Genomic DNA, 15,054 nt, shown 5'->3' with positions numbered 1-15,054 from the left:
AACGGTGGTTGGATTCTGTTATTAAACGAGGAACTAGTTTTAACGTGCGTTTCCTTGTGCCTCCCTTCAATTGCCTTCCCTCTGTGTTTCGGTGGCCCTCCTGTGGAGCCTGTTCCGGGTTTCACCACCGTGTGTTTAACTACGCCTCCTGCCTGCCCGGTGTTGTTGAGGGGCGTAACAAGAGAAGATGGCGCCACTTTATATACACTTGCCTGCGCCATGACAGGCTGGGGACGACTACCATCCAGGCCCCTCAAGCAAGTCTACCGGCGCAATAGGCGTAGACGTAAAAAAAAAAAAAAAAAGAAAAAAACTAGACACTGGGTTAAGGCAAGAACCTTCTCTTTCATCGTACTTTTATTAATCCTGAAATATATTTCCATTACTTGGGGTAATATTCTAATAAATAGCCATCAGGAAGAGATATTATAAGAATAACTAAATTTAGGTAACAAGAGTATACGTGTTGATTTTAAGAGGTAGCAGAAAGCGAGAGCGAGAGGCTATGTCAAGAACAACAGCCAATGAGACCTTCGATCACCCAAGCAATAATACAAAGTCCGCGAGTCCATCCTTGAAGGCCGGCCAACTCTCGTGGAACAGTGTGGATAAAAAAAAAAAAAAAAAAAAGAAAAAAAAAAAAAAAAAGGATCAGATCAAAAGAAGAAAATAGGGAAATAAAAGAAAAATGGGAAAATAGGTAAATCAGAAAAGAGGAAAACAGGAAAATCTGAATATAGGTACACAGAAATAATAAAGAATCAAGAAGGACCACCACCACTACCACCACTCCTGCCTCCACCACCACCACCACCACTCCTGCCTCCACCACCACCACTCCTGCCACCACCACCACCACCACTACCAACACCAAAAACAACTGCTGGCCTCTTCATCCACAAAGGAAATGTGAGAAGATCTGAGAGTGAGAGCAAGTTTACTGACCAAAGCCAAGAGTGTGAGAAAAGACATGCAGGGAAGGATGACCTCAACAAATACACCCACACACTCTGGCTTAAGACCTCATGAAAGCCGGGAGTGTGGCAAAAGGTTTAGTAATAGGAGTAACCCCAAACGTCTCACCCTTACACACACTGGTGCAAGAAACCATGAGTGTGAAGTTTGTGGAAAATGTTTCAGTCTGAAGGGTACCCTCAACAGACACACCCTAACACACACTGGTGCAAGAAACCATGAGTTTCTTGTGAAGTTTGTGTGAAAAGATTCAAACTGAAGAGTACATTGGACATGCACCTCGCACTGTAGGCAAACCACACCAAACTGGCTGTTGGGAGGGGTAGGCCATGGTAATTAATGTCTTATGGTGTTGTCACTTTCCTGTTTACACCCATGTGACGTCCCATCTCAACAAACAAGTCAAATACCACGGCAGCCTGGGGGGCAACAGCATTGTCACCACTTCCTTAGAGGGATGAGAGAAGTAACGGGAGAAAGGAATAAAGGAGAAGTTTGGTAATGCAAAGGCGATTTATCAATTCTTTCCATACACTCCCGTCTTCTCCTTCTATCCTCCCCTACTTCTCTTACGTGTTCTACCACCCTGCCCCCCCCCCCCCCATCCCCTCTCTTCCCCCAATCAAAATTATAACAGGTTGCATTTACATGTCCTCAAATCTCAGTGTACCACTTGGGAATTTATGTAAAGATAAAAAAGCATTCCGAGAGACGAGTTTTATGATCATAAGAAAATAGCATGTGTTCCTTAATTTTACTCTCCAGTCACCATCAAGACAACCTGTGAATCACAGCTTTGGACCATGAGTCAAACTTTACTAAAATTCCTGTTGAAGACGGGCAAGGCACGACACATTAGCACCACCGCGTGGCCATCATGCCTTGACATGCCCTTCATGTGAGGCTCAGCCAGCAATGCCCAGACTTACTCCCTTCACTATTCTTTGTTTTGGAACACTTATTACAATGGTGACACAACCTTTTTGACCCTGCCCCCATGGTAGAAAATGAGTCACTAATGATGATGAGGATCCAGGGTAGATTAATGAAAAAGTAGAGGGCAGGCGGCTTTGTAAAGTGAGAGGTGTTCCTGATGGAAACAGGAAAAGAAACAAATCTAGCCACTGGAAAGAACTAAGGAATCCTTCAACCTTGACCACCAGTAGATCTTCACTGTCATTATAACTACAGGCACCATCACCAAGACAGTTATAGAGGGGTTGCATTGACGTCACACCGCTTCGCTTTTGTTTTAGGAAAAACAACTGTCAGCCATTTTGGAAGGCAAGAGCGATCAGCTGAGCCCCTGCTCCCTGATGATGGCTGGCCCGTGCCTCCCGTCTTCATATCACAATCTAAGTGAATATGCAAAAAATCTGGACAGTGAGGCTAGGCTTCGTTATATAACCATCCATTATGCTGCCAAAGGATGATGGACATACAGTATATACATTTATTATCAAACTTCAAGATATACTTGATGATAAGAACAATGAATATATGACTAATTTAACCCCGGGCATCCCCGGGCAGTGTTTAGCAAAAGCATAAGAACGTAAGGGGTTCGCAAAAAGCCCACTGACCTATACTTGGTAGCCCCTGTCTATCTACCGCGCGTGGCAGTGTAGCACCTATCAGTAACAGTAATAGATGGGCCACTAACACCCATACCCACACAGTAATAGATGGGCCACTAACACACACAGTAATAGATGGACACTAACACCAACACCCACACAGTAATAGATACACTAACACCTACACCCACACAGTAATAGATGGGCCACTAACACACCCACCCACACAGCAATAGATGGACACGAACACCCACACCCTCACAGTAACAGATGGACACTAACACACCCACCCACACAGTAATAGATGGACACTAACACACACACCCACATAGTAATAGATGGGCCACTAACACACCCACCCACATAGTAATAGATGGGCCACTAACACACCCACCCACATAGTAATAGATGGGCCACTAACACACCCACCCACATAGTAATAGATGGGCCACTAACACACCCACCCACATAGTAATAGATGGGCCACTAACACACCCACCCACATAGTAATAGATGGGCCACTAACACACCCACCCACATAGTAATAGATGGGCCACTAACACACCCACCCACATAGTAATAGATGGGCCACTAACACCCACACCCACACAGTAACAGGTGGACACTAACACCCACACCCACACAGTAATAGATGGACACTAACACCCACACCCACACAGTAATAGATGGGCCACTAACACAAACACCAACACAGTAACATGGCGGGAAAAAGCTGAGGAGCTCTCTTGCGGTAAATATGTGCCTCCCAAAATGGCGGGGCAGCTGAGAAGTGATCAGCTGATCGCTGATGATGACGTCACGTGCAACCCCTCTATACGCGGTGCATTGTGGGTAAAACAAATGCTTAGTAAGCTATCCTTATTACAACAATATGGAACAGAAGAAAAAAGAAAACTGAACAAAACTAAAAGACGACAACGCCAATCAACATCAAGAATAAAAAAACTAAGACATAAGTGGGAGCCGTTACAAAGGCAATCCCACGTCCGGCAAATCTTAAGTGGCGGCTCTGACGTAGACAGTTCGCTAGACCCTGTTGCCACGTCTCCAACTGACCTCGCACACCGTACCTCTCACACCCTTCTCTCTCTCTCTCTCTCTCTCTCTCTCTCTCTCTCTCTCTCTCTCTCTCTCTCTCTCTCTCTCTCTCTCTCTCTCTCTCTCTCTCTCTCTCTGTGTGTGTGTGTGTGTGTGTGTGTGTGTGTGAGAGAGAGAGAGAGAGAGAGAGAGAAAAGTGGGGTTTTACTTTCATTCGGGGAGTATGGTGCACGGCAATGCATAATAATAATAATAATAATAATAATAATAATAATAATAATAATAATAATAATAATATTAATATTAATAATAAACCTCTTTAAAAAATCGCACCAAGACTCTACCCCTTGGGTGGTATGGAAATAAGGTCAAAGTGTAATATTTTAATGTTCTTAGCGACCACTCCTTCCCCACTTCCTGGCCATCCCCAGCGGAACCACACCATTCATCTGCATATGACTCACATCAGAATTTGCTTGACGGTCCTGGCATTCCATATATAGGTACAGTCTCCATATTTTATCATAATTTTGCCATATGGCTGATATTGTATGGCAGATGGCAGACACACACTAAAAAATGGCAGAAATGCGATAATTTAAGCAGGCAGGGCAACTGGCAACTGCGGTGTGTTGGGTTGAGAAGTGCATGACAACGCCGCGGTGGCAACACTGCCAAGTGTTGTACAAAATTCTTTGTATTCACTCACAGATAGAGAATCAATCATAAAAACCATATCTGTTTTTATACTATAGTGAGAGAGAAAGAGAGAGACACGGGGGGGGAGAGAGAGAGGGTGTGAGAGGCACGGTACACGAGGTCAGTTGGAGACATAGCACCAGTGTCTAGCGGGCTGTCTACGTCAGAGCCGCCACTTAAGATTTGCCGGACTATACCTTGGACTGTCCAGTCCGTGGACAAACACGTATATACATCTTTGCGGAAAGCTGCTACAGTGTCGAGAGCCTCAGGTATGATATAGGCTACAGCTCAGCCCGGGTCGAGAACAGGTACCCTGGCAGCCGCCTGGTGACCTCAATGTCAGTGTACAACAGAACTGCAGATTTCTATCATATGTAGCCCTATCTGGTTATACAGTTCTCAACTCACCTGTGAAATGATGTAGAACCACTACGCTCCCTTTTCGTACAGCCATATGCTGAACAGGCAGGCACTGTATGCACGTTCAATGCGTCCACTGGATCAGCTGATAGATGTTTTGAGTCTAAGGGGGAAGGGGAGACAGCGGACCAATAGCGCGTTGGCTTCGCGTTCGTGACGTCATGGCGGCTCCTCCAATAATACCTCCATGGTGGGGGAGCATATTTAAACTACTCCAACCGAACTTTACGACCTGCTAAAGGTGGCGTCACACTGGACCAAATCTGGCGAGCACGAGCTTTTGCTGGCAGCTTTTGCTGGAGGGATGGCTTGCTTCCGAGCTTTTGCTCCTGCGTTCAGCTCTCCGCTTGGACGGGGAGCAGCTCGGCGAGCCGCAAGCAGGAAGTCAAATGAGCTCTTTGGTGCACCGATATGTGAATAATATATATTACCTAGTGTATTGAATCCGTATACCCATGATATTAGAAAACTTATTCACATACTCCTTTTATGTTTGACGGTGTTTGTAATATTTTATAATGTTGAGAAAAGTAGTGTTGGATTTTATTTTGATTTCCAAGACCAAGACCAAGACCGCCCAGGCCAGCTGATATAAACACTCGCCATGGCCACCTCTCCTCGTTCAAAAGTTCACTTGTCCTCCTTCATTGTACACTCTTTGATAGCAAGAGTCAGGGACCATCCCGAGTTATGGGACCACAGCCATCCAGATTTCTGTAAGTCTACGCTGAAGAAAGTTATGATGTTATGATGTACACATCATGGGTCTCCCTCCCTTCTCTTCAGCCATGACCGAACCCAGACTCGTCTTTTCTTCTTCTGAGCTCGTTGAATAACAGCAAGTAATGCCGTCACAGCTGCACACTTAGCCGTAATGCGAAGCGTAGGTGTAGTAGGCACCATGGTTGAGGCTTTGTTTACAATGTTGCTCGTCGCTCGCCCCTCGTCAGTGTGACGACAACAGTGACTTGCTCGCGAGCAAAAGCTGCCAGCAAGAGATCGTGCTTTCGTGAATATTATCCCCTATTTTCAACAATAAATAGTCCTTGAATTGGCTTTTGAAAGTGTTTCCATGATTGTTGAACGTTTGTAGAAAAGATATATGAAGAGCTAGTGATGTTTCATAAGGTAGGTAATGAAATACTGGCACGGTACTAAAACGAATCTTAAGTTCTTAACCCTTATTTTTTTCGTCAGTGGCTTGCCTGAACACGCTGTGAAAGAAGGCAAGCGTGCACATCCAAAGTACACACACGGCCGCAACTTTAGTTACCCCTGAACTGGCGGGTACTTTTTTTTTTTTTTTGCCTTCAAGTGACGCCATCCCGTTGCTCCGCCCCCAAACCGCCCCCTGCGCGTACCGGTTGCAGTTCTGAAGCAGAGTGACTTGACTTGGTATATAATTATAGACTTAGCTTGTTGGCTATCAAATAACATGGTCACGTACGCTCGAACGATCTATATGGGTTTTCAAATTCATTAATTGATAGCTCATTTTAAGTAAATTAAAAGACATCTTGCTCTGGAAGTGCAAGTAAAGGGTATCTTAATAATGTACTGCATGTAAAGAACGCTTAATAATCGAAATAATATTAAATAATAAATAATAACTGTTGAATGCGATGCTAGGTTATTTCGCATATTAGGCTACCCATGTTATATACATGCAATACATCAAAATTCCTTATATACCCAGGGAGCCAAACCCGATTTTTTCCAAAATTCGTCCCGGTGTGCTGTAAAAGGTTGGCTTATGCAAATTACATCTATAGGTGTCCAGGAACATGTTTTAGAGGGCCATCCCCGGGAAAAAGCTGCAGGAAATTTTTGGAAGGTCAAAAACTAATATAACCCCATAGGTTCGAAAATCGTTGCCTTTGTCCCTTACACTTTATCTACTTACGTTTTCAATGCAAAAGATTGCTCTCAGTTCTGTTTATCGGCTCTTGGTCTCATCAGCTCTCCTCCTCTTAGCTGATTGTCTTCTACCTCTTGAATTCCGCCGCCATGTGTTGTCTCTCTATCTTCTACCGAAATTTTCACGCTGACTGCTCTTCTGAACTTGCTAACTGCATGCCTCCCTCCCTCCCGCGGTCCCGCTGCACTCGACTGTCCACTCTAGCCCATCCCTATACTGTCCAAACCCCTTATGCAAGAGTTAACCAGCATATTCACTATTTCATCCCTTACACTGTTAAACTCTGGAACAGCCTTCCTTCGTCTGTATTTCCTCCTGCCTATGACTTGACCTCTATCAAGAAGAGTGTATCGAGACACCTCTCTACCAGAAATTGACCTCTCTTTTGGCCACTCTATACTATTTTCTGTTGTGGAGCGGCAAGTAGCGGGCTTTTTTTATACACTGTTTTGTTGTAAGAAAAAAAAAATATCGGCGTTGCAGGCTGTCATAGCTGATTCCTTGGCCAAGTCTGTTGTTCAGGTTGATAAGTGATTTGCTGCGTGTTTGGTTGTAAAGATGGTAAGCTGTGGCAGTGCCAAGTGGTGTTGGTATTCCAGCTACATGGTGAAAGATTTGCTGAGACAGTACAAATGACTTTTGCTTAATTGTTGGATTAACCGTCGCCAGGTCCTGTAGGTCATCAAACTGCTGCAGTTCTCTTTTGTCAGAGAGAAGTGTGACAACAAAATTGAAGACAGACTGTGGGACAACCTTTTCTGCAGCTTCAAATGATACTTCTTGTGATTGGAAGTGCATCTGTTCTTTCTTTTAAGTTTTTATATCCCTTCTCAATAAACTTAATTGCTGCATGTTGCATGGTTTGCTGCTTTTCATCTACAGACGACTGTGCTTCCAAAATTCTTAATTTCTCAAGAGCATCACCTAGTGGGATGGATGATGAACAGATGAAGCCCGATCCTGATGTCTGGTCAATTACTGAGACTCTCTTACCAAACCTCTGTTGCAGTTTCCCTTTCAGTCTTGTAGAATGATAAGTGGATGCTGTTTTCACACCAATATCAAGGCACTTTTCTCTGTATCTATTTCCTAGTGTCTGAATTAGAAATCCACTCTTCGCGAACAATGGAACCTCCAGTTCTTCTATCAGACTGTCAAAAGCCAAGTCATACCTACATTGTCTGATTAAGTGATCTACCTTTACTGATCCGTGTAGCTCTAAAAGCGTTCATTCATGGCTTGTGGTAGAAATATCATTTGCTCCCATGTCATTTCCTTGGCCAATCAGTCTGTAATGGATATCTCGTCTGCCCAACTGTTTGGCCTTGTCATGCATTGCTTGCTGGCTTTGTTTGTTGTTATCCTGCTGGTTGGTTTCTTTCCCTGGTGCCATGTTTTGTTGCATATGACACTTTTTTTTTTTTTTTGCATCAAATGCTGGAGCATATTTCGTAGTTTTGATTGGTGATTCCAGTGATGATGCGCTGCTTGAAGATTGGCCAGCACTGCAGGTGGGAGCTGATTCATCTCCAAGACGTTTTTTTCTCATCTTAGGTGTAACTCATTTTGAGGAAATACCAGTTCCGACACTTTTTGTGCCACTGAGATTTGTCTGTGGTCCGTGCTTCATTTTTTACTTCATCTTTAAGCATTGAGTACGTTTTATCTTACCGAACATTCATAGCATCAAGGAACTTTGGTACAGATGTAATCTGAATGTTCATCAGTTTTACCTCAGACGAATCTTGTCATATGGGACACCCACACTAATCCACAGACTCTCTCAGCCTTTTTGGCGGGTTGAAAGACACTGTTCCTGCTGCTCATCTTTTCACTCCTTTGCTCATCTTGTTTTCAGAAGCCGGTAACAAATAAAAAAAAAAGCACATGCTGTAACTACCCACCACCACTTTAGTACAAAGCAAAAGAAATTGAAAAAAACATAAAAATAAATGTCAGATCCAACAACTACATTTGCTTCATCTGTTCCTGTGAACGTTCAGTGTTAGATAGAAAAGGAGCAAAATGATAAAGGATTTGTTTTTCAGCATTTTTTATTTTTTTATTTATTTTTTTTTTTTTTTTACGTCGCTGCCTGTTACGCCGGTAGGCATCTTCCTGGTGGGGCCTGATGGTCGGCCCAGCCCGTTCTGGCGCAGGCGAGTGTTTATAGTGGCGCCATCTTGTATTGTATTATCTCAATAGCCTGACCATTCAACTCACATGCAGTCATGCACCATCGAAAACAGTAAGAGACACCACTATTGCTTCAATTGTTTTCTGGATCTGGGTCTGGATTATAATGCGCAGGGCACCTATCAGGTGCATAACACGCATATTTTCACTCCTTTGCTCGGCATAGAAACCTGTAAGAAATAAAAAAAGCGCATGCTGTACGTAACTACCCACAACCACTAGCTATACTACAAAACAGAAGGCATAGGAAACAGAAAATAGCGAATGCCAAATCAAAAACTACATTTTCATCTCCTGTTTCAATGCTTACTTGTTTACTTGTAGGTCTTGCAAGGCAATGCCTCAGAGCAATGGTGATCCAACACAGCATAGAATAATCATAATTACACTGAAATTGAAGTTTTTTTTCAGCGCAAGCTCAATGCACTGACCACGAAGCTCACATGCACACCTAGAAACACTGAAAAAAGTTAGAAATACATGCTCTGAATCATCACTGCAGAGAACATCACTACTAAGGTTCGAGTTAGTGCCGGTGTGGCTGGAATTCTCGATTTTTGTTTTTGTCTTTGGGCTGGTAAAAATTTCCAGCAACTTTTTCAGAAGGTCGGCCCTCTAGATCATGATCCTAGGTATATGTAGAGTGGGTTTTTATAGGCCAACGTTTTACAGCACGCCGGGACAGATTTTTCACTTGGCTCCCTGGGTATTATGTATAGACACTTGCAGAGCCAGATATCACTTTATGTACCTGAATGAGATGAAATATGGGTATCTGAAAGGCTATAGATCGTTCGAGTATGATCAGACTATACTGTTTAACCCTGTGTGAGTATCGATGTTGTATATTTACAACGCGCCACTTCCTTTAAATGCGTATTTGCGCCTGCGCGCGGGCATTTAAACTGCGTCGGCACCCCACATCTCGCCTGCCGCCTCAGTTTGGTGCCTGCTGTCAAGCTGTGAGGGTCTCTGTGCTACTTCGCCCTCCCTTCATGGTGTATGAGCCACTTGCGTTGCACTTCAGCAACATCATTATACAAGCTGTGACTGTTATGTAAGTACATTTAAATGCGTATTGTTTTGATAATAAAATTCATAACAATAACATTTGTTGGAATAACTTAGTGAAATTTTTATGTGGGGTTCGTAAGTGATTGTGCTGACGTATGCCATTTACAGAATTGAGGTATGTACCTTATTTTTTTTTTTAAGATTTTTTTTTCTAAGACATGCTTTTTGCTTTGTTTTACAGAAATCATGTCGAAGCCAAGTTTGACCGACGAGGAGATAAATGAGTTGTTGGAGTGGGATGACTCGGACGGAAGTGAGTACGGGAGGATGGGACCGACAACTGGGAGGTTGACGAGGGGTGGATGAGGTTTACGTGGATGTGGAGGAGATGAAGATGACCCTACCCAAGGCCCTCTGAAAAGGGGACCTCGGGAGTACCTCCCTCCCCACCTCCATCAAGCCCTGCAGCCACCCCAGAGGCTTCCTTCATCTACAGACATGGTAACACTTTGCACCACAAGATGAGGCAGCAGAGGCAGAAATACACGACCTGGCCCCTCCACTCTCCACTCTGACCCAGCCCGCCACCTTATCTCGCTCGCCTGACCTCTTATCTTCTGTAAACACAGCAGACTACCCCACCCCTACAGTGTCCACAACAACACCTCTCTTGCCTCCTGCCATCATCACAACTCGTAGCAGGACACTGTTCCAGCCCTCTACACCTCTGCCTTCCACCTCTACACCTGCTGATGATCAGCCCACCCCTGCCACCCCTGCCACCCCTCACCGACCCAAGCGTGGCCGTGTGTTCTCTCCTCTTCCATCTACGTCTCGTGGGTTGCTGGATGATGATGATGAAGACGTGGATGACCCACAACCACTGCCTTCTGCTGAACTCCTCCCCTCTACAGCAGTGAGATCATCCAAACGGAGGAGGGGGCCCCAGAATCCAGTTGCGTAGCCTCATACGTAACACTTTCAATGTCCCACCTGAGGAGAGGCCAGCAACAAAGCAAAAGAAAACTGAGAAGAGGCAGCGGTGCTTCCTCTGCCCCACCAGAGAGCAGGGACGAACCCGGGTCTGCTGCAGTGGATGTGGGAAGTCCGTGTGTGCATCCCACTACTCTGTCTTCTGCCCCTCCTGTTGCTAGGGTGAGGAACTATTATGTTTTCCAGTTTTCTTGAGTGTGTTATGCAAGTGTACATTTCATTGGTATCTAATGAGTTATATGGATGTTGTGCATCTCTGAACCCCCCTAAAAAGACCCTGTAACTCGACCCTCTCTAGGAAAATAATTTATTTAGTACCTTATCTTATTTCGATTTCCATGAAACTTCCACAGTAGCTTTGTCAATGATTGGGTAGTATACATAAAAATTTTCATGAAGTTTAAAGCATATTTAGGTACCCAAAAATTTTTTTTTAAAAGAAACAAGAAAAACAGGGTGAGAAAATTTTACTAAAGTTTGACCTGTTCTATTTTTCAGCGTGGATTTTGCAGAGAACTGGGACTGTGCAGGCTGTGAGAGACAACTGTAATACACCGATCTCCAGAGGCTTTATTTTTTTGTATGGACATAAGTATTTTATTTTTATTTTTTTCTAATGATAGTTAAAATAAGGTAGAAGTTTTTTGTATTCTTTGTAATAAAGTACATAAAGCATTCTGATTGTCTTTTTCACCACTTATTAGCACTAAGTAATGTCTAAAGTAATTTTAGAAAGAACAAACATTAAAGTACAACATACCTAAAGTGGTCATTTAAAGCGTTAAAGTCACAGTTGCAAAGGTGCAACACGATATACAATATGGGTACTGAAAATATCGATACTCATCCAGGGTTAATATACAAATTGTTCTTTCGTGTGCTTGTATGGTAGATTATCGCTGCAAATCGGCATGTTTGCGGATCATATGAGAGGGCTTGAGGGGTTTTTGTATACACAAACATTCACATATATCACTGAAAACATAAAGTTGATCTTCACGCAATCACGAACTAACAATGCGCAGGTGCTACATCTACGTTCGCGAGTGGTACTACTACTACTACTACTGCTGCGGTTCCTACAATAAATATTCAGAACTGCACGTGTTTCACTCTGGTGAACAAATTTAATCTTTTATATGTTAACTCTGAAGCTCTGTTGAATTTTTAGTTAATAATTTATGTCGAACTAGCATCAGTCATCCACCAAGGAATATTTTATAAAATGAGTAATTATACTCTACAATTTTTTTGCTGGCAGACACAGCCTTATTGATACTATTTACGGTTGAAAATATCTGAATGTTTGTCAGTTTCAATCAAATAGGAAATCAGGTGGAGTTCACAGGAAACGAAAAGTTCTTCCTTATTCGCAGTACCCTAGTAGTACTTTCCTAGAGCACTTCCTAAAGCATCGTGTGTCAAGTAGGGGTTCCTCGAAGTTGCAATAAAGAAATAATATATTTGGTTCTTTACAAAAAAGTTGACATAGGTTTTAAAACAAATATTCATCAGTTATATTTTTTATCAAAATAATTAAATACAAAAAACATTTCAGAACCGCCAATACCACTGGCGGGACAGAATAGATGTGGCCCATTGGCCTAGACACATAACACAGAAAACATAATTATGTACTAATATTGTGATATAAAAAATGCATATAAATGAAGAAGAAAGAAGTACTAAACTAGGAGTGGTAGTGCTGTTTCACCTCGCACTACCTTCGGAGGTCAGGTTAAACTGCACCTCAGCAGTGACAGGGTACACTTCCAAATCGCCTGCTGAGGTTCCCGTCACTTGTTGCAGGACTTTTAATGACACAGGACCTGAGGAATTCTCGTCACCCGGCTCATTGCTGGAACCTGCAGCCTTACTATACCCCTGCGTACGAGCCCCACTATAGCTTCGTGAGGGCAGGTTGAATGAAGAGCGAGTGCCGGTCACCGTAGTGGCATCTTCATGAGCGCGGCTTCGGCCTCTTCCAGCTTTGTTAATGGTAACCTTTCTATTTCCATCACCTTCATGAGCACGGCTTTGGCCCCTTCCAGCATTGATAATGGTAACCTTTCTATTTCCATCACCTTCATGAGCGCGGCTTTGGCCCCTTCCAGCACTGATAATGGAAACCTTTCTATTTCCATCACCTTCATGAGCGCGGCTTTGGCCCCTTCCAGCACTGATAATGGAAACCTTTCTATTTCCATCACCTTCATGAGCGCGGCTTCGGCCCCTTCCAGCATTGTTAATGGTAACCTTTCTATTTCCATCACCTTCATGAGCGCGGCTTCGGCCCCTTTCAGCTTTGATAATGGTAACCTTTCTATTTCCATCACCTTCACTACCGCTATGACCTCTGTTATATTCTGCGCTGGAAACGGTAAGCCTTCTGCCTCCACCACCTCTACCACCACGACCTTCACTATTTTCTACATTGAAAATAGTAAATCTCCTATCTCCATCTCGTCCATCACGGCCTCTACCTCTTGCTGAATTGAATATAGCAGGTCTCCTGTTACCATGGCCTCTTTCAACACCACGATTCCGGCCACTCACGGATTTATATATGGAATGCCTTCCGTCACCACCATAAGATCTCCGTCCACCATCAGTAACACGATGACGACCTTGTCGATGACCACGATTACGACTTATACTAATTCCATCCACTATTTCAACAGGTAATCTTGTAACACTGAATCCTTCTCCAAATACATTCTCGTTGACGTCAGTTTTTGATTTAGCAGCACTGCCTGTGACTAACCCTCCTGATTCATTAGGACCCCCATCGATCAAGCTATTACTAGAGCCACGGCCTCCCTCACTGATCAACCCACTACCAAATCCATGGGCGCCTCCACTGTCAAAACTATCCCCATATCCACCGCCAGTGCCCGAATCGTCACCAAATCCACTGTTACCGCTGCTGGCCAACCCATCACCAAATCCACCGCCACTGCTACTGATAAAGCCATCACCGAATCCACCGCCACCGCTGCTGGCCAAACCATCACCGAATCCACCGCCAATGCTACTGATCAAGCCATCACCAAATCCACCGCCACTGCTACTGATAAAGCCATCACCGAATCCACCGCCACCGCTGCTGGCCAGGCCATCACCGAGTCCACCGCCACTGCTGTCCAAACCATCACCGAATCCACCGCCAATGCTACTGATCAAGCCATCACTAAATCCACCGCCACTACTACTGATAAAACCACCAAAATCACCGTCACCCCCACTTGGGAAGCCCTCATTAAGTCTACCACCACCACCTGTGGCCGAGGTATCACCAAATACATTGGCCGTGTCTGTGCTCAAGCCATCTCTCAGTCCACCAGCATTACCAGTGATAAACCCACCTCTCAGTCCACCGTCACTGCCTTTATCAAAGCCACCTCCCTGTTCACCGGTACTTCCCGAGTCAAAACTTCCGTGGAATCCACCGGCTCCGCCTGTGACAAACTCACCACCCAGTTCACCAGCACCACCTGTGATAAATCCACTACCTACTCCAATGGCACTGCCAGTGTCCAAGCCATCGGCAGTGACGGAGGTAAACACACCTCCCTGTCCTCTGGTACTACCTGTGTCTAAACCATCTCGAATTGTTCCAGTACTGCCTGTGTCCAAGTTACCCTCCAGTCCACTGGCACTGTCTGTGTCGAAACCACCTTCTAATTTACCGGATCTGCCAAAGAACAGGCTTCCTCCTAATCCACCTAAATTAAATCCCAGTCCAAAGGGGCCACCCAAGCTGAGTCCCAGACCACCGGTGCCACCAGTGCTGCCTAAACTGAGTCCCAGTCCACCGGTGCCACCTGTGCCCAAACCACCTCCCAGTCCACCAGTGCTGCCTAAACTGAGTCCCAGTCCACCGGTGCCACCTGTGCCCAAACCACCTCCCAGTCCACCAGTGCTGCCTAAACTGAGTCCCAGTCCACCGGTGCCACCTGTGCCCAAGCCACCTCCCAGTCCACCAGTGTTGCCTATGCTGAATCCCAGTCCACTGGGGCTACCTGTGCCCAAGCCACCTCCCAGTCCACCAGTGTTGCCTATGCTGAATCCCAATCCACCGGTGCCACCTGTGCCCAAGCCACCTCCCAGTCCACCAGCGTTGCCTATGCTGAATCCCAGTCCACTGGGGCTACCTATGCCCAAGCCACCTCCCAGTCCACCAGTGTTGCCTATGCTGAA

General features: G+C 44.7%; 1 protein-coding gene across 1 annotated transcript in view; it reads right to left on the bottom strand.

Annotated features, from left to right (window-relative positions):
- Window positions 1-12,361: 12,361 nt before the first annotated feature.
- LOC126986561 (WAG22 antigen-like) overlaps window positions 12,362-15,054 on the bottom strand; it is a 10,640-nt gene continuing 7,947 nt past the window's right edge. The window contains exons 3-5 of the mRNA XM_050842828.1: window positions 14,811-15,054; window positions 13,128-14,744; window positions 12,362-12,875 (exon numbers count right to left, since the gene is read on the bottom strand). The exon at window positions 14,811-15,054 is cut by the window's right edge and continues 791 nt beyond it. Of these exons, the coding sequence (XP_050698785.1) occupies window positions 12,565-12,875; window positions 13,128-14,744; window positions 14,811-15,054 (2,172 nt within the window). The 3' untranslated portion in view covers window positions 12,362-12,564. The remainder of the gene's footprint in view (window positions 12,876-13,127; window positions 14,745-14,810) is intronic.

The sequence above is a fragment of the Eriocheir sinensis genome, chromosome 62, assembly GCF_024679095.1.
Source record: "Eriocheir sinensis breed Jianghai 21 chromosome 62, ASM2467909v1, whole genome shotgun sequence".
Taxonomy (NCBI): domain Eukaryota; kingdom Metazoa; phylum Arthropoda; class Malacostraca; order Decapoda; family Varunidae; genus Eriocheir; species Eriocheir sinensis.
The sequence above is the reverse complement of the archived record's forward strand: the minus strand, read 5'-3'. Positions and strand labels throughout refer to the sequence as shown.